Genomic DNA, 19547 nt, shown 5'->3' with positions numbered 1-19547 from the left:
CGTCTCCAGTATTCTTGGTCGGGTGACCGCCTCCTCGTCGAAAACAGAGCAATAGGTAACTTATGGACCTTTCCTCTGTAATGGAAATCGAATATAGTGTTCCCACTTAAAACTGTTGAATCTCCTAATGATTTGTCGCTGTACAGATCACCCATATTCGATAAGTTGGCTCCCGGAAAGCTAATGAAACATTGAATAAATCGGTTACTAGCTTGGCCGAAATTGCAATACAAAAAGGGTAGGGCCAGTAAATATTGCAGAGCTTTTACTCTGTATTCAGCCAATTAGAGGGCAACAAGATGGTGACGATCAATGTATCCATTTGCCTAGCTGTAAATATTGTCAGTTATCAAATAACGGACCAAGAAATATACTGTCTACTTCGGAGACTGTTGGGATTATTCGTCTGGAACAGTCATTGGTATAAAGACGTGGCTGAAAAATGGAAGTAAAGCATTGTAAGAAGACATCTGTAGAGAGTCACAGCACCACTTTAAAACCAGCTATCAAATACTTTGGAGTGTAGTTAGACGCCAGGCTAAACTTTCAGCAGTATCTGCAACCAGGCTTTCAGTGTCAACACGGCCCTGACAAGAATTCTATGTAGCGCTACTTAAGGAACAACCCTTCCTACTACATATATGAGTACCCAAACATGAGTTCAGTTCACAGAAGAAGTCTTATACGATGCATCACTCACCATTGTTGGAGTGATGAAGGTCGAATTTGTGGCCTACGAGATAATGGCCATATATGACCGGAAGTTCAGTTTCTCGTTATGTGAGAAATGTCGAACGGGGGAAAATTGTTGGGTAGGTGGTAACAGCAATGAGAATGACCCAACAGTTCGTATACTGATTGCTATTTCGACAAACTCAAAAAGTGGTATCTTTTCAATTTTATATCTGGTTTTGCTCTTTATCTGATCTGATAAGTCAGTAAACGCTGTGGGATATTGAAAAACTTATATGCCTTACGTCTTCATTGTTGGTTTGGTTGAGCAATTTAGAGGGCTAATTTCTATTAGGCAGGTACATCTTCCTTTTGATCATTTGTTCAATTTCTTGATGTTGGTATCTACTTTTCTATGCAATTTCTCTACTAACGTCAACCAATAGAACGAGCGGGTGATGACTGTTCTGAGTTGTTGATGGCTAGAAGCTTCTCACATTGGCAGTCTGATTTCCGGTGTGCTTAAATTAACAATAGGGATTTCCGAGAACGAGGCGACAGACGCTTTAGGTGTTTCCTCCGTCGTTGAACTGGATGTAGTGAGTACCTGCTACAGCACTCCTATCCCGAAGCCGTCGACGTTGCAGACGTTGCGCCAAGAATATCGGCCACAGGAAGCCAGAAAAGGAATGGAGGTCCACTGGAGTCCTGCTCAAGAGCCAGTACCAGAAAGCTATACATATTCTGGGTAACACTTCGAGGAAAAGGGGGCCGATACTGTCGACAACTGGGGTGAAAAGCACCTCGCTGAATATCAGTCGGTTGTAGGGAAATAAAACAGCAAACTTCTCGGCGACAAGTAGACGGCGAAACCTTCGGTTTCAAGTGCAATCGATCTCAAGGGGCCGAGTGTGCAAACACACACCAAGCAGCTGCTGCAAACAGTGAAGCAACATCGGCCAGGCTACGAGGTACGAACTGCGGATCCCTTTAACAACCGGGCCAGGAGTTACTTACGGGTGGTACTGGCGAATGGTAAACTCCTGGTGCGTGAATTGGTAAAATTCGTACCCAGACGAACTATAGTCTGCGATCAAAGGTCGTTCTGAAAAAGATATTTCAAACCATTTTAGCATCCAGAAAAATACAAAGAAACAACATTGACATCGGAGATATGTCCATCATCAGGAAACTCAACCGTACAAAAACTAGTGCGTGAATTGCTCAGTGGTTAGAGCGCTAGGCTTTTGCAGCGGAAGGTCTCGCCAGAGAGAGAGTGGAGGACCGACCACAAATGTGTTGTGAAGTCGACGTGTGGTTTTCGAGGATACACATAGTGTGGTCAAATAGTACGGTCAGGAGGAAGTACTAGCAATAATAGAGGCCTCTAGATGGCGGAGGCATGTTTGAGCTCAACCGTAATATAGCCATTCTAGTCGACAGCCAGAGGGTCATCCGGGGCTCAATGTCACCCACCTGAGGCTCAGTCTTGTGAACAAAGAGGGGAATGGGCGGGCTAACGGTCTGGCTAGTCGGAGCTTTGCTACTGAGGGTACTTTGGTAGGCACAGTCTGCATCTCACTAGCGACTGACACAATTCAGTAGAATTAACAGTTCTCAAAGAAATCACTATTTGTAGAATGTTGAACTGCTATCCTTCGTGAACGCTATGAGCTAGCGTCAAGGTCCGAGTCAGATGGACTCTACTCCCCTTTTCCTTCCCAGAGCAGTCATGATCTTAGGGGTTTTTGGCACCAAAACGGTGCAACTCAACATTTTTTGCACTTTTAGGAGTGACTTCGGACACTTATCTATTATACCTACTATTCTCAAGCGGGGATGATGCTGAACGGAGGAGGGGGACCTAAAGAGATGAAGGAAGGAGGACGTGATCCTTCTCAGGCGGCGATTTTCTCGAGGGGTTGTAATGAAATGAAAGATGTTCGTATTAGAGGGTCCGCATAATTTTCGGATTGGATTATTTCTCAAGTCCTGTAAATATTGCATAGGATCAATTATAAACTCAACTTATATATCAGAATTTGTGCCATGAGCCTTAAGCCAACGTATGATGACGGCTGAATTGTGTCGGGACAAAACTTTATAGTCTCGGCTCTTGAAAGAGACCACTAGCTCTCCGTTACAATATCAACCGAATGAATGGCGCGCATTTTAAAAAAGGAAGTTATGCTGCCGTACATTATTAGTTTAAGAGAACTATACCAGGCTGATGAAGTCAAAGTTCATCAGGAAAACAGAGGAAATGTTGGGGGAAATCCGTTCAACCGAAGAGCGTCTTTTTATTTGGATTCGCTAATTAGAGAAGGCAGTCACAAGATCGAGGTGGTTTAAAAAAAGGTCAACCGATCTTAACGATCTTAATTGGTTGGCCTCGTCATAGATTGTGATGGTGATGCCATTTTTACTTTGAGTTGACTGATAAATAGATAGACAATAGGGGTATAACTCAGTGTGTAGCCTGTCTTGTCTACAGAGTAATTCTGTAAAAAATCCCGTGACGTCGGTCATGTTGATATTGGGACGGCGAGCTCTAGATAATCCAACAGCTTTTCGGGGGTTTAGATTAGAAAGAAGAAATCTAACTTGGCGGTGTGAATAATCTAGTTCACCAAAAATTATAAATAAATGGAACTTTAGCCACGTGGATACTTGAAAGCTAATCAACCCCATTTTACAATCGATCATACCTAGGGTTCCCTCACACTTACATATGGGATTAATTAATATTTTTATATAATTAACAACATTGGGATGGATTCTAAAAGAATATTATGGTAAAACGTGTATCTTACATTTTAATAAGTATTAAATTTTGCTAAAAGCATAGATTTCAACCTGACTGGTTAAGGATTTGAAATTTGTGTTATATAGTAGTAGAACAAGCTAAACAATTTTTAATTTCATTGTTTGGTGGATACTCTTACATACATAGTTTCAGAAATCTGCAATTGGAAGCAAAGGCTATTATTCCCAGCCTGAGGAATTCATCTCAAATTACTTCGTTCGGTTGATTTTCCGAATATGTAACATCAGTTTGGAATTCCTGGATTTCCCTCAACATCTTACACAATCGACAGGATGAATGTGCACATGATGCTACTACAAATGAATCAACAACAATACCATTACCATGATATGTTGAATAACCAGAAAAGGTGTAGAGAAATGAAGGAAGTATTAGTAATAAAACCTAAGTTATTTCAATCAAACAACAAAACATGGAAGATATCAAATATCTAACAAAAGGCTGTGTCCACATAAGGTTAGAGTCTTCTATTCATAACACTGATGATTTCACTAAAATTCCAAACCAAACAAGAGTCAGGATGTTATATTATTTAATGTCCTCTCCCTCCTAGGATGCCTTGAAGCAACCGTTCAAAATAGAAATTCAGAATAACTTCATAAGCAAACAAATGAATATACAAATAAATAATACAACTTGTGCCCACAAGCGCAACAGAACAAAAGACTGACTAGAAAGAGCCCATGCAGTTCCCAAACAGTGCAAAATTATCCTCGAACTCATGGCGCACTTACAAGTGATGCAAAAACAAGAACTTACCTCCAATTACACGACACGTAAGCATTAGATCATCCCCCTCCTCCAGTGGACCCAGCATGGTTTCATTTAACTGACGTCCCCAGCGATCCAGGACGATGGGGTGCTCCGGCGGAACTGTAATTAAGTTGTCATAAAGTTAATGTGGCGCAGCTTCAAGCTGGTAACTTCCTTATTCAACGCTAAAGGGTTGTTCTGCGTGCCTAATAAATCAGCAATTCAATGTTCAGCATGTTTCCAGGACGAGAGCTAGGAATACTAGCACATACTAATAGGGGTATCGTTCTCTTTCGAAAAATCCGCATTATTATATAATCTGTTCCAGGGGAGGTTCAAGCATCTGATTGAGATGAGGGTTCGTTCAGCACTCGAAGGATGCTTAGAAAGTGAAGTTATTTACTGAAGGGGATTAGAGATGCACTTACTCCTTTGCATGCATTAGGATCATCATGGTTTGATGTGTAACAGGTGATGGTTGGTGCTTAAAGAGAATAGTTAGCTCGTTAGCTGGGATCCTGAGTAGCTCAGCACGTGTCGATACTCTTGGTGGTGCATCCCATCCCTGGCATCCGAGGAGACGAATAGAATGGAGCAGGACATGGCCTATCAAGGCTAAAGCTGAAGGCACTTGAAGTTGGGGCATATTTCGGCTGGCCGCGCCATGCATTGAATGCCAGAGGTTGTGCCGAGTTTAGTTGACTTGAATTCAGTACAGTCGAAATTGCCTGGCATTTAAAACAAATTTACGACCGCAGAATGCCACCGAATGACTCTATTACGAAAGGAAATGCTAGAAAGCATGAAAGGAACGCAAAACACACTTCAGCTCCTGAAAGTATACAAATCAAATGCTGGCTGCGTAATTATATTTGCTTGGTGGGAGGTTGCAGTGGACGTGAATGTTTCTGTAAATTAATTTATACAGAAAGAAATTGAAAGGATTCTCTTCATAGTTATAAGCGGAAAAGTAGGAGACCAAACATTTCATTTTTGATTTTTTGCATGGCCTCACAGCTCAAGTCATTAAATGCCAAGTGCTAAAAATGAAATTATTGATAATGAAATTAGTACTATACAGCAGTGCGGCTAGTTAGGGGACTATTAAATTTATTGTCATATGTATATAGGTATGTGTACATATGAAGACCCTTTAGCGTAGAAGAAAGGATGGTTGGGATACTGCCTTTTGGTTTAGTTTGATTTTGCTAGCTACTTACTTATAACGGTGACATTATATCGGAAGCTCTGAGTTTGGCTAGTTCGAAAATCAACACGACATCTATAGATTCCTTGATCGTGACGTTTTATATTCTACGAAAAACATATTATGTTATACTTTATATGTGAAACAGTCAATATTTTAAAATTAGATATTAAAAACTGAAAAAAAATTATTATTTGGTGGAAAATATTTTTTTATTTCATAAATATAATTTTTCCCTTTTCATTACCGACTTCTAAGAATAGAATGGGAAAATTAGTTGTTTTAGTTATCAGTATGAATCCAATTTCGGGAAGTAGTTTTCTTCTATATAATCATCAACTTCTAGCCGTTCAATTCTTTCTTAGGTTCCGCTTTCGTAGTGCTCAACATTAATGAAGTGAATAGCTGGCTCCACAATTTGAATTCTTCATAAAAGGAGCTTAAGTCTTTAACATTCTGGTTCCTATTGTCTACTTGTATTAATAAAGCGAACAAACGGTTCTCCAAATGCCCCAAAGCCTCAATTGCGAATAAGGCGAAAATCGTTTCTGTTGCTATCAGCCATATTGTAGTGTCCTCGGCTTTGCGGCATGTGCAACATTTTGTTCGCATTGTCTGGTGACAAGCTGATGAGAGAATGCATTTACTAATATACAACTTTCTCTTTTTTCTCACGTTGTGTCACCCCCGAGCTTCTCTAATAGACTCATTTCGGGGTCCTAATTTCCACCCCGAGAGTCATTTATATTTAAAAGAAAATAATAACTAAAATGATCAATTTACTTTCCCTTTTTATAATTTTGTTTATAAAATCACTTTGTACCTTTTCCAAAAACTCTAAAACCACTTTCATTAAAATATTTTATATTTTCACATGGTAATTTCCTAACCTACCGAAATGATCATTGACCTTTCGCTTTCACATATGGTTGCCCATGCTGCATATTATTATACACATTTTAAACATTTGTTTAAGGTGGAATGCAAGCAAATGCTAATGGACTTTGTTGTTGTAATGAGGCCTGTACGAAGCATACAAAAATTCAAGGCAGTTTTTGTTATTGTCGCTACCGAAGTTGAATTTAAAGTTCAAGGTCGTGGTCAACCAAAGCAACTTTGGTGATACCTGGAAAGATTGAGCTAGGTGCCGCGGTCGTCAACTGAAATTAAGGAGTTTTTGGAAAGGGGTAGGTATCAGTGGCCGCTCCGAGGAGTCCAATTAGCGCTGTGGTGCGCCGTTTTGATGCCACAAACTCCTAAGACCGTGACTGCTGTTATGGGAGTAGGGAAACAGAGTCTAGCCGGCTCGGATCCTCAGCGCCAGCCCGTAGCATTCACGAAGGAAAGCAGCTCTCCCACCCAGCTAGAAAACTCTTTGAGGTCCCCAAAGAATGGTTTACCCAATGTCCGTAGCCTGACTCTAGCTAGAGCTGGGCACTCGCAGAGAAAGTGCATGAGGGTTTCCCTTCCTTCCCCGTAGCTTCGGCAATGCGAATTGTAGGATATGCCGAGCCTGGTGGCATGATCCCCTATGGGACAGTGCATACCGCCGTAATCTTGAATGCATTTGCACGCGTCTGACACAGGAACTCTCGTGATCGGGCTATGTTATAAGCTGGCCAAATTCTCCTTGACTTGGCACATTTCGTAAACATTCGCTATCTAAGGCCCGCGCCTGCTAGGTAGTGCGAGTAGACTCCGGCCCTAACAGCTACCAGCGAAACAATGACTGTATTAACCGAAGGACTGCCAAGAGCGGAGCCTCGCTTGGCTAATCCATCAGCCTGCTCATTCCCCTCTTTGTTCTTATGTCCAGGAACCCAGAGGAGGGTGACCTTGAGCGTACCGCCCAGACGGTTCAGCGCGTCTCTGCATTGCCCCACCAGCCTGGAAGATGTCCCCTTGATAGCCGCTTGGCTGTCGGTTTAAATGGATACACTGTGTGTATTCGAGAAAACCCCCGCGCCGACTCCACGGGCCATCTTTGATACGTCGGTAAAGCATACTCAGCCATAACCTTGCAACACGCGGCCGGTCTTCCACTTTGCCCTGGTTGAAAAGCCCACAGCAAAGTTTCTCGTGAAGTTCAGCTTGCGTGTGGCATAGTCCGTGGGGAATGCCCAGATTTCCCGAAGTACTTCGTCAAGGATGTTGCTGTGGCCGTAGGACTTCGTTGCTCAGCATTCGGACTCACATAGTCTGACGGCACTGCACGCTGCTTTCCTGCTGCTTTTGCGGCATGACAGACATTATGCGATCTGGGCCTGGAGATTTATATCTGGAAAAGCTGTTTAGAGCCCAGCCGATCTTATGCAAAAGTTGTTGCACAATCGTTGGGTGGTGACAGTGAGTGATAGTGATTCCGGAAAGTGCAGGTTATATAAGTTGAGACAAAATTTATTCGGGAGTGTGCTCTAAACGGAAGGGAGACTATATTATTATTCATTATTGTATTATATTTTGTCTTCTGAGTGTACTTTGATGTCCAATTCAGGAAATGATAATAGACGCTTCGCATGAATTTGCAGTGGTCCTTGAGTCAAAGGAAATTGATTTGTTGTTGATTGGACCAGCTAATGATTGAAGAAAGATAAACAAAGGGCGTTATCTCCCGCAAACGCCAAGGTCAGAAGGATCCAAATATTGTCTCACGTGAATCGTGCTCAGCATTCAATTTGCTTTGAATGTCCGAGAACAAGGGCTATTCCAAACTATCATAAGTTTAATAAGTTCATTGAGTTACTATCTTTCGACAAGAAGGAACTCGGGGATTTTATAAAGCTGTTATACTAAGTGTATGGTGATCTGAAAGCGCCTGAAGATCTTATTTTACTATTATTAAAACGTAAATACAATGAGGAAACATTTCAACTCCGACGTTGCATAGGCTCTGAAGCTGGCATAATCACAAATTCAATTTTATTTATAAAAACTAGACTTTGATTGCAATACGAATTGGAGTCAGTGTCGTTAATAAATGCTTATGGTGACATGAATAAGGGTTGTTTTTAGGGGTTTCGTTCTTGAAAGTTGATCGATTCTTAACTCCTGAATATTTAATGTATGTCTCCATTTCAAAATTGTTGACCGCTAGTGCAGCATATGTCATGAATGGGGCATGAAGTGTGTAATGAAATGACTAAGATTAAACTTGCAATTATGGAGGGACATTTACATCCATCCACACCATTTATGATACAAAATGAATTACTATATATGTAGTACTTGAAATTGTAGGCCTTACTTAGAGTTTAAGTTCTTTGAGGTTGTGCGCGGGCAAGTATTATTTAAAAAAGAAAAATATATCCCTTGGAAGCAACCTCTACTCTTGGCAGTACTTCCGTAGGTACGGTCTGTGTCCCGCTGGAGACTGTTAAGGGCGGAGTCTACTCGCACTACTTAGCAGCCGCGGACCTCAGATGGCGAAGGAGATTTTGGCCCGCTTATAATAAAACCCCAATCATTAGAGCTCCTGTGCGAGATGCGTGCAAATACATACAAGATTACGGCGGCCTGCACGGGGTACTGGCCCATAGAGGACCCTGTCACCAGGCTCGGCATACTCTACAATTTGCATTGCCAAAGCTACAGGGAAGAAGGGAAGACCCTCAGGCACTCCCTTTGCGATTGCCCAGCTCTAGCTAGAGTCAGATAAACGTCAGGTAAGTAGGTAAACCATTGTGTGTCTTCTTGTATTTTAAGTTATGTTGCATATTTATCTTTAGATTTGATTATTATATTATTTGTTCAAACATGAACAGGAAGAGAAATTCTCTTTGATTCCTTCCTTCCCCTTTAAACCCTAAAAAATCGGATGGCAGCCCCAAAGGCCGCACCTGATTGAGTATCTGATGTAGGAGAAACATCAATTGAAAATGCATTCCGTCGTGCATTCTCCCTCTCGATCATGGTCTTCAGGTCCGGGTTTTTACGACCCCCTGGCACGAGTTTCAACTTTTTCTCCAAAATCATAAGCTTAACATCGTTCTCCTATGTGAAAACAGGATTTATTTCAAACTGTCCTTTCAAGACTTTAAACTTATTAGAGCAGTTCACCGAAGTGACAATAGTTTTGTTGGAAGCACAGCGATCCTCGCCTCCGACAAACTTTCCTACACACCAATTTTTCCACTTTTGTTTCTATATTCTATATTTTCTGATTACGAAACAATAAACTCTGGTCCCAAGTCTTAACACCTTTCCTTAAAACGATTCCAGGTATCAGCGATCACGATGCAGTCGTTTTCGTACTCAATATCCCTGTTTGTACTATCAACCCAAATATCAGACTCTAGCGGATTACCAAAGAGTTAACTAGAAATTAATCAACCAGTCGTCAACTTCCTTCACTCAAATTCAACTTCCCAACCAACGAAACAATTGATCTGGCAGTTGAATAATATACCGATGGAGTTAAGAGAACATGCAAACGGCTAATGCCCAACGAACTCTCAACTACAAAAATCGAATCTCGCTTCTTGACGGCATTCTACCAGATATCCGCCTTAAAGAGCAAGGCTTTTTAAAAGCGGATGCGGTCAACTTTGTTTCCCCCTCAATTAGGAACTTTACAATCTGGATAGCTACATTCCCCAGAGAAGTTTCTATGCAGAACACCTATACGGTCGTCTTTCAAGAATCGAACTCAGCCCGCACACCCATCGTGATCTAATACAAACCTGTCCAGCAAATTCTTCATCAGAACATTTTTTCTCTGGAGAAAGATTAGCAACTGGCCAACCACTTACTCAGTTCCTACCAGATAACACTACATCTCCACACTCAAGAAGTGGAACAGAATGTTGCCCCATTATTTCTTCTCTGCTCACAACACCATATTTTGAGTCATATCCTGGCAACCAGCTTCCACTTCGTAACTACCTGAATGCCTTTTTCGCTTCTGACAATGCCTCTAGTACCAAATTTTTGGAAGCTAATCTAATAGACAAACTTGATGGGTTATTCAAAATTCCTAAATGCCCATTTTTTCGCAAGATAGATAGCTCCTATTTCCGACAAAAAGATCATTTGATACCAGATAGCTATAGACCTATCTCTATCTTGCCGCTAAGATTCTTAAACGGGCCATAAAATCACTGATTGACGAGCGCTGCGAAACCGCACACATTATTCGGTCGACCATGACACACACTCAAAACGAACTTTTTATGCGCCACCAGCCGCAAAGCATCCTGCCTTCTTGATATGAAAAAAAGTATTTGGCTCCGTTTGGCAACACAGACTTATCACTAAAGTTTTAGACTCTTTTCCACCAGTACCTTTGCAAACTTCTGTCAATGGCAGTAACCTGCCCAGAACTGAGCGATTTAAATATCCCGGGTCAATGCTATCAGCCAATAGCATGCGTATGCATGAGACTGTCTTCTGTGCCGGTGCAACATTTAGTACTCCTAGGATGAACTTAAGGCGGGTTTTTAGTCAATTTCTAAAAGTTGGTTGGGGGTTAAGTAAATTTTCTAAATGTTATTAATATACTATTAGTAAGTTTATTTAAACAGATATCTAAATGGTACATATTTTGAGGCCTAAATTTCATTTAAGCGCACCATCCTGACTTTTTATGGAATTTCTGGGTTAGATAGTTTCTGAAAATGAGTTCTGCCTCACTTTAAGTGCGTGCATTTTGACTCCTTACTCGCGCACTTTGCAATTCACTAATGTCAGTTTCGGGAAGTACTAACTGATACCTTTCATTTGATACCCCACACGACTATATCCGGTGAAAAATATTTTTAAATCCCCACTTTGCATATATGGGGAGCCCCCTTTAAACTCCACTTAAATTTATGTCACTCACTGTATGCGTGGGATTTAGTTCCCATCTGTCCACCAAATTTTGTTGGGATCGATTTAGTCGTTACAGGTTACATCGATCGTGGTCACGTAATTCATGCTAACGAGAGTTCGCCTACCAAGATTAGTCTGAACGTTGAAGTCGACGGTAAGCGACCAAAGGTCGGCCGAATCAATGGTGCCTTGAAATGTTGGATGAGGAATTGGACTAATCGCGACCGTATATTATCAGGCCTTTGAAAGAATAAATTGGGGCAATCGATCACGACGAGCCGACCTCACTTGTGAGCGGGACAAAGGCTAGACAGCGAAGAACGTAGGAGTATTTGTTTAAATCGACCAATTCTCTTAGCGTATGTATAAATCAAATATCTAAGAGCTTAGCTTAGTTAATATTTGTGAATATACTTACATCTAGTTCCAACGCAGCTGGGTCCAGGTCTGCATTGAATTTAGCACGATTACCAAAAATTTCAGGCGCTGACCAATGCTTTCCTTGCACCAGGGGCTTTCCTCTCACGTCAAAACTATAAACATAAAATGATAAGAAATTTCATCGCTAGAAAAAAATTCTGTGAAGATGGAATATTATCTCGTCAGAATAATTTAAAGGCAACTGAAGAGATAGATAGTTTCGAAAGTCAAAGATGAGAAAGTAGGTCACCCTACGTCATAAAAAAAGACGGAAACTTTATATATACGCTATATAGGTAGGAGCTCTCAATCACCTGTAGAGTGGAATACCAGCATCGTCTCGAAACCAAAGGACCATGTAGACTTTATCCCGCGACGGTGCAACTAACGGGCACGGTAATGAGATTTTCTTTCCTTCGACTGCTTCGATGTCTATCGTTCTTACTGTAATTTGAAAAAGGTGGAGAATGATGTTAATACTGACGGAAAAATGTGCTGTGTTAATTGAGATTGCACAAGAGACGTATATTGAGATGGTGGGCAAAAAAAATAAAAATGTAATTAATGCAATTTTAATTAATGCTTTTCACTGAAATATGTCTTTCTTCTTTGATAACGAAAGTTGGCGAAGACAGGGTATGCCGTTGTGTAATTGTTACAAACAAGCTTTTCCGTGCTTATGTACACAAAAGTTGGGTAAATATTAATTTGTAGAGTTTTTTTGTGGAAGCCTATTAACGTGTTTGTTTGTACCTTTGTCTGCCCATCATATCCTTTTTCCTGCGAAAGGGATGCGCTCATTATCGCGATTTGGAAAGCACTTCGGGGTATGGAGAATGCATAATTGTGGATGTGCTATGGGGATGTGAATAATTTCATTTATGTAATTTTGGTGGTCTTAGTCTGGATCTTTTTCGGAAAAGAGTTCGGTGACGAGTTTTTTAATTGGAGACAATAGATATTGCCCTTATAGACTTTTCGGGTGGGATCATCCTCATCCATACGGATTAAGTGACCCGCCCACCGTAACCTATTCAGCCGGATTTTATCCACAACCGGGCGGTCATGGTATCGCTCATAGATTTCGTCATTATGTAGGCTACGGAATCGTCCATCCTCATGTAGGGAGCCAAAAATTCTTCGGAGGATTCTTCTCTCGAACGCAGCCAAGAGTTCGCAATTTTTCTTGCTAAGAACCCAAGTTTCCGAGGAATACATGAGGACTGGCAAGATCATAGTCTTGTACACTGAGAGCTTCGACCCTACGGTGAGACGTTTCCGTACCGTATAGCCTCGTTCGTATATATCGCCACTTCGTCGGGGTGATTGGATGTTATAACCTCTCCAACATCATCTGCAAATCCGACGAGAACGGCTTACTTAGCTACAGGAAGCCATAAAACGCCATCATATATTAAGCTCCATAGCAGAGGACCCAGAACAGATCCCTGCGGAACTCCGGCAATATTACATACATCTTTGACCCTTCGTCCGAATCATAAAGTAGCTAGAATGTGCAAATATTCTGTCTGTGCTACTATGTATATGGGAGCAGGATATGTAATGACCACTGCTATTCCACAGCTCTAAGCTTTTATTAAATCATGTCTGCATCATGTAACCGGAGTACTCTGACCTTATACAGAAATAAATAAAGAACTTGGTTGGGGCCATTGGGGCATTGCCAGTGATAGATAGATACAATAGAGAAAATGCCCTATGGCCCACGTAGAGGTTTTATGAAAGTCGTATACAGAACGATGGACGTAGCTCATTTGATGAAGGAATTTGTAAGTGATATTTGGACCCTTTAGTTATGAATTAAATCCGGCACAATAAGATATAATGGACGGATCGCTTAATCCGCATGAGTGTAGATGGTCCAATCCGGAAAGTGTATAGTAGAAATATTTACAGAAGAATAATATTTTGCAAACTCTGTCTTGATTGGGACGATGGCGTTCACAAAGATGCCCAGCAGCTACTTATACCGATCTGGTGGAGTTCGTCGCAAAACTAGGATGTTCCTTGATAAAGGTAGGCCTAGACCGGGCACCGGTGGTTATACCATTGATCATGACAATAATCAATTCTTCAGCGGATTTGCTGCTTTTCTTGCCTTATTTCCATTTAGCGATATATATTTTTTTATGCATTGCCGTCCGACGAGTCCATGAGAAGATTAATTTACTTGTACGCAGCATATTTCCTTTTCGAGGAGCTGCCAAGAGCAGAGCCGATTTTCCGAGCTACTTCGTCTAGGATGTTGCTGTGGCCGATGGACTTCGCTGCCAAGCATCTGGACTCACGTATTTTGATGCAATGCACGTTGCAACGTATTTAATGTGGAGGACTCGGAGGAGGAGATGAAGGAGTACATTGAGAGCATCTGCCGGGCCTGCAGAGCCTTAGTAGCATCTGCACACGCGGTTCTTTGAATCCGATTAAGCTTCACCTTATTGAATTTTTTTCTCAAAGCCTGCCACCATACGTTACGCCGTATGTTAGGATCGGACGCACTACAGCGGTGTACATCCAGAGAACCATCCTCGGCCAGAGCCCCATTTCTTTGCAAAGGTTCTCTTGCAGGCATAGAAGGCTATACAGGCCTTCTTAACCCTCAGTTCTATGTTCAATCTCCAATTTAGCTTTGGATCCAGGATTACACCCAGATACTTTACATTAGAGGAAAGAACCAATCTTTGTTTATTGAGCCGTGGTAGATGGAATTCAGGTATCCTTGTCTTGGTGGTGAATAGCATCAGTTGCATTTTTGTTGGGTTTATGCTGAGTCCACATCTTGCGGCCCACAGGCACAACTTTTGCAATGCTTCTTCCATGATGTCGCTCATAATGGACAAAAACATCCCTGATACTAATCTCACCAAGTCATCGGCATACTCCACCACTCGCACCCTGGTGCTGCCCGATTTACGTAAAATTTCGTCCATTACTTTTAACCAGAGCACCGGTAAGATGGCGTGCCTCTGTTCACAGCTCTGGTCAAGTGGTTGCCTCCCAGATCCGACTGGATTATCCTGGTACTTAGCATGGATATAATCCAATGCATGAGATACCACTCCAACCCAATACCGGTCAAGGCAGCTAGGGTATACTGCTTGTACGGTAGCGACCGCTCAACCGTACCAAATACCTCGTGGAGGGCGGTTTTTGTGGATTTTCCTTTGAGGTAGGCACTTAGGGGGGGGGGGGGGGGAATAGAGGAAGGCGTTCTCTCCATAACCGTCGTTAAGTGAATGTCGAGGACGCGCTCTAGGGTTTTCAGCACGAACGAGGTCAGGTTGATTGGTCGAAAGTCCTTCGCGGACTCATGACCGCGCCTGCCTGCTTTTTGTATGAAAACCAGTCCTGCCTCCAGGACTGTGGTACGTATCCTAAAGAGATGCAACTCCGGTAGAACGATGTAACTCACTGTATTCGTGGGAGTTCACAGTTTTCAATTTCATACCAAATTTGGAGTGAATCGATTATACCGGTTATATCGATTATACCGTTTCTAAAAAACATGCATGTAGGGGACGTAAGCAGGCTTTCGTGTGACATTGATGTCCCGGCACTGTATTGGGCCCACTCCACTACTGTGGAACGTCATATACAACGATGAACTTAATCTTCTCCTTCCGGAGGAAGCCACGGTGGTGGGTTACGGCGACAGCATGAATTGTGGTCGCAAAGCATCTCGAAGATGCTGAGTTACACTCATGCAAGCAATCAGTATTGTTAAGGGTTGGCTAGAGAGTTCTGGTCTGACACTTGCGGAAGAAAAAACGGAAGCGGTACTCATCGCAAAGTGCCGCAAAAGAAATTATTCCTGCATTCAAACTGGAAATCATATCATCAATTCAAGCTGGCCACCAAATACTTGGGAGTAATGATAGACGGGGAGCTTAGTTATAGGCAACTAGTACAGTATGTTTGCCACAAAGCAGTCATTGCAAATATGCTCCTGGCAACGGTGGTGCCGAACGTGGGAGGACCACGGTATACCTCTCGGTTGCTTATAGCCAGGATAGTGACCTCGATCTTGCTCTATGCCCCCCTGTTTGGAAATAGGCGCCACAGATGTCAGTTAACACTAACAAGCTGAGTATAGTCTACAGGAGGACAGCCCTAAGGGTGTGCTCAGCTTCAGGATTGACTTATATGATGCTGCGTTCGTCATCTCGGGAATGATTGACATCTTGGCATATGAGATGAAAAACATATACAGTGCGAAACCTATCTCTCTAAAGATTTCCACATGCTAAAAACAGACAGACGGACTGACAGACAGTAAACCGATTTTAATAAGGTTTTGTTTTACACAAATGTACAAATAAATACATTTTTCGCAGGTGTTACAAGATACTGTGGACTGACTGTTAAGACTGTTGCAGCTCTGGGGATAGGATTATCGGATTTCGTTTGTTTCTTTTTTTATGATATTTAGCATTTATCATTTTTTCCGGGTTGTCACAATCTCGGCAGATGCCGGATTTTACCTAATACTAGCAAGAAGTGCCAAGCATTTAGGCTCGAACGATCCAATCTACTTAAAAACTAAAGGGCGCTGGTGGTAGGTTAGTAGGAGAATTTGTCGAGAACTCCCCGCCAGATTTGCCAGACTGTAAACCCTATGGACTTTATTTCTCACCAGTCTGCTGGCATTGCCCGTGCTGATTTGTATCAGCCTAGCAATGTCCTGCCCTAGAGAGTCCGGCTGATGTTCCAGACGATTTTTCCATGGTGGATCTCTACAGCTGAGTCGACTGGTATCCGACGCCAAATCACGATACAAATCACTCTGCCACCAGTGAGATTTGAACCGCGACTTACCGTACGACAGCCTTATGCTCTAATCACTCAGCTATTCGGATATATTTTTAGTAATCGTCAAAATGCTCACTGGTGGCAGCGGGATTCGTATCGTGATTTGACGTCGAATACCAGTCGACTGAGTCAAATCAGGGTAATAATCTCGGGAGAGCGCAATGCTGACCACATTGCCTACTATGAAGTACTTTAATCCTGTAGTGAACTGTTACGGTCTTGAATAAAGTGCTCTAACACACTTCAAGGCCCTGATCCAATTGGATTGTTGCGCCAGCGATTATTATTAAAATGCACCCTATATGAAAACTGCGTCATATTACTACTGCACGAAGGATTATTGATAGCAATCATATTACATTAACCGAAGTTCTCAGATTGACACAAGAAATGGTTGCCAATGAACTGGGCTTGAAAGCTATGGCTGTGTCAAGAATATTTTATCATTATCTGGGATACACGGAAAAATCTTCTGGATTGGTTCCATGCGTTTTAAATGACGCTTAAAAAGAGCCACGCGTTCATTTCGTTAAATAATTCCTTCCGAAGTTCGGATCTAAAAACGGCCACTCTCGCAACATCGACAAAAGCTTGTTTTTATAAGTACGATCTGGAAATCAAACAGCAGTCCATGGTATGGACCCCAGAAGGAGTCAATCCGCTCGTGAAGGCAAGGCAACAAATGTTATAATGTCAATTTATTTCATCAGAGCTAAAGGTGTAGCTGCTGTTCTTCTGGAAACTGGTCAAAAAGTAACAGCGAAGTGGTACACGGAAAAGTACTTACCATAAGTTTTCAGAAATTTGCTTGTAGGCAACGGAAAAAAGAAACTTCGACGATATTTTCTACACCATATCAATCCACTCTACTGGAAAAAATACAATAACTTTATTGCGTTCGCTACCATCGAAGAAATTCGTCCAGCTCCATACTCCTCTGATCTAACAGGATAGTCATAATTACTCAAAGGACGCTAAAGGTATACGTGCAGAGTATGAAGAATATTTTGCAAGCAGCTCAGAAAACCACCTTGGTATGAACTGCTCATCATTATTTTGATCGGACCTTGTATTTCTGCATTTTTTAAATTTACTATAGAATTGATTCCTTAAGTTATGAATTTTGCTCTGTATTTTTCGGCGGTCGTTTTAAATTGTTTCGCAATTTCCTTCAAGTCATCTTGTTTCTAGAGTTTTTTTTTCTAATTATTGCTTGTTACATACGATAGTTCCGATTTACTGTGATACATGTTAATCATTTTCGATCTCAGCTATTTACCCGACACTTATTTCAGTATCCTGAAAAGTATACGAACAAATACTCCCAGGGCAGAAGTGAGGCATCGTTTCATGAGTTGCCTCTGCCCTGGACGAAGCCGTAAGCCATATTTTTTTGGGTGCTTGCTCAAGGATGAGGGTTCCGCGGACCATAACCGAGGAAGTATATTGCTTTCCAACTGGTCCGGTCCGCCATCAAGTGGATGGCGGACTTAAGATCCCCTCAATTCTCAGACAAAATTTTATTATAACTAATCGGTGTTTATATTTACTGGTACAAAAGTGTCGAGACAGATAGCTGGCGGTTGAAATATATACATAGTATAGCCATAAGTTCTGTCAGTCGATGCGTATAGCGAGAAATGTTAGGCCAGCGAAATTGGTAACACTGTGCACGGAGAGTACCTAACCATACACCACTTCGGCCAGACTCTCAGTTTTTGAAGGTCAGTAGCGCGTGAACGAAAACACGGTGAATTTTGATAACTACGAAAAAAGAATTGCGATTATTGCATTGCACCAATGTGGGAAGACGCCAAAAAACATTCATAGTTTCTTATAAAAGCTGCCGGTAAACGAACGATTAGTTTTTAGGACATTAACTCGATCGAAACAGCTGATGTGGTTAACAGGCCGCGGGAGGGGCGCCCGCGCTCCGTACTTCGCCCGAATGTCGTGCATGTTGTGCGTGAGCGTGTTCGTTGTAATCCTCTCCGCAAGCAGAAACGAATGTCGCGGAAATTGGCGTTTCAACTCGAAGTATGAGTCGAATTTTACAAGATCTCGGTCTCGATGCTTACCGGCGGTGTGTTAGCCATATGGTAACGCCAAAACTGAAGGAAATACCGTAAACTCGGTGTGCTGCTCTTCTGCAACGACTTCCTGGTGAAAAATATCGCAAAATTCTATTTTCCGATGAAAAAATGTTTACCACCGAGGAAAAATTCAACCGACAAAGTGATCGAGTATATGCTCACAATTGTTATGAAGCCAAAAAAATGCTCCGCGAGTTCAACGTCGTCACCATCTGACTTCTTGCACGGTATGGTGGGGCATCTCATATCAACTGCGAGGCCGGCGTGAAAATCAACGCGAGCGTGTACGAAAAGATTTGAGAGGATGTAGTCGAGCCATTGATTGAATCTCTATTCGCTGGAAAGCCGTGGTGCTTCCAGCAGGACTTGGCCTCCGCCCACAAAGCCAAGATAATTCAGCAGTGATTAGCGGCGCATGTTCCTGACCGCGGATGAATAGCCCTCAGGCTGCCCGGATTTGAATCCTTTGGACTACAGCCTTTGGGCTAAATTAGAGGAGATTGCCTGCGATCGAATTTACACCGATCTGAAGAGTTTGAGGGCCAGCATCATCCGTGCAGCTCGAGAAATGCCACTTCATGCAGTGCGTGAAGCGATCGATGCATGGCCTCACAGACTTCGTGAGAAATAAAGATTTGTTTGACTGAACTTATGGCTATACTATGTATAAGTGACAAAAATTCTTCACCGTTTACATTAGTGGCAATTTCTGTCCGACATGAATGTCGCAATATATGTAGGTGTGAGATGTCAATGCGCCTCAAGAACTGGGACTTCTACTAATCTCTGGAAAATCTAGTTCTTCGAAAACTTATGATATAACGCCCAAAGCATGATTTTATATTAACATTATGTTTATTGGAAATGACGAGGCCAGTCTGATGAGTATCTTCCGCAACTGTGACTTGCAACTCCTACAAGATTTCGAATCCGACAA

At 42.1% G+C, this 19547-nt stretch overlaps 1 protein-coding gene across 1 annotated transcript in view; it reads right to left on the bottom strand.

Annotated features, from left to right (window-relative positions):
* LOC119647024 (nephrin-like) overlaps positions 1-19547 on the bottom strand; it is a 319705-nt gene that overhangs the window by 62148 nt on the left and 238010 nt on the right. The window contains exons 3-6 of the mRNA XM_038047761.1: positions 12002-12131; positions 11686-11800; positions 5473-5566; positions 4259-4372 (exon numbers count right to left, since the gene is read on the bottom strand). Of these exons, the coding sequence (XP_037903689.1) occupies positions 4259-4372; positions 5473-5566; positions 11686-11800; positions 12002-12131 (453 nt within the window). The remainder of the gene's footprint in view (positions 1-4258; positions 4373-5472; positions 5567-11685; positions 11801-12001; positions 12132-19547) is intronic.

The sequence above is a fragment of the Hermetia illucens genome, chromosome 1, assembly GCF_905115235.1.
Source record: "Hermetia illucens chromosome 1, iHerIll2.2.curated.20191125, whole genome shotgun sequence".
In the NCBI taxonomy this organism is placed as follows: domain Eukaryota; kingdom Metazoa; phylum Arthropoda; class Insecta; order Diptera; family Stratiomyidae; genus Hermetia; species Hermetia illucens.
This window is presented reverse-complemented; position numbering and strand designations above follow the sequence as displayed.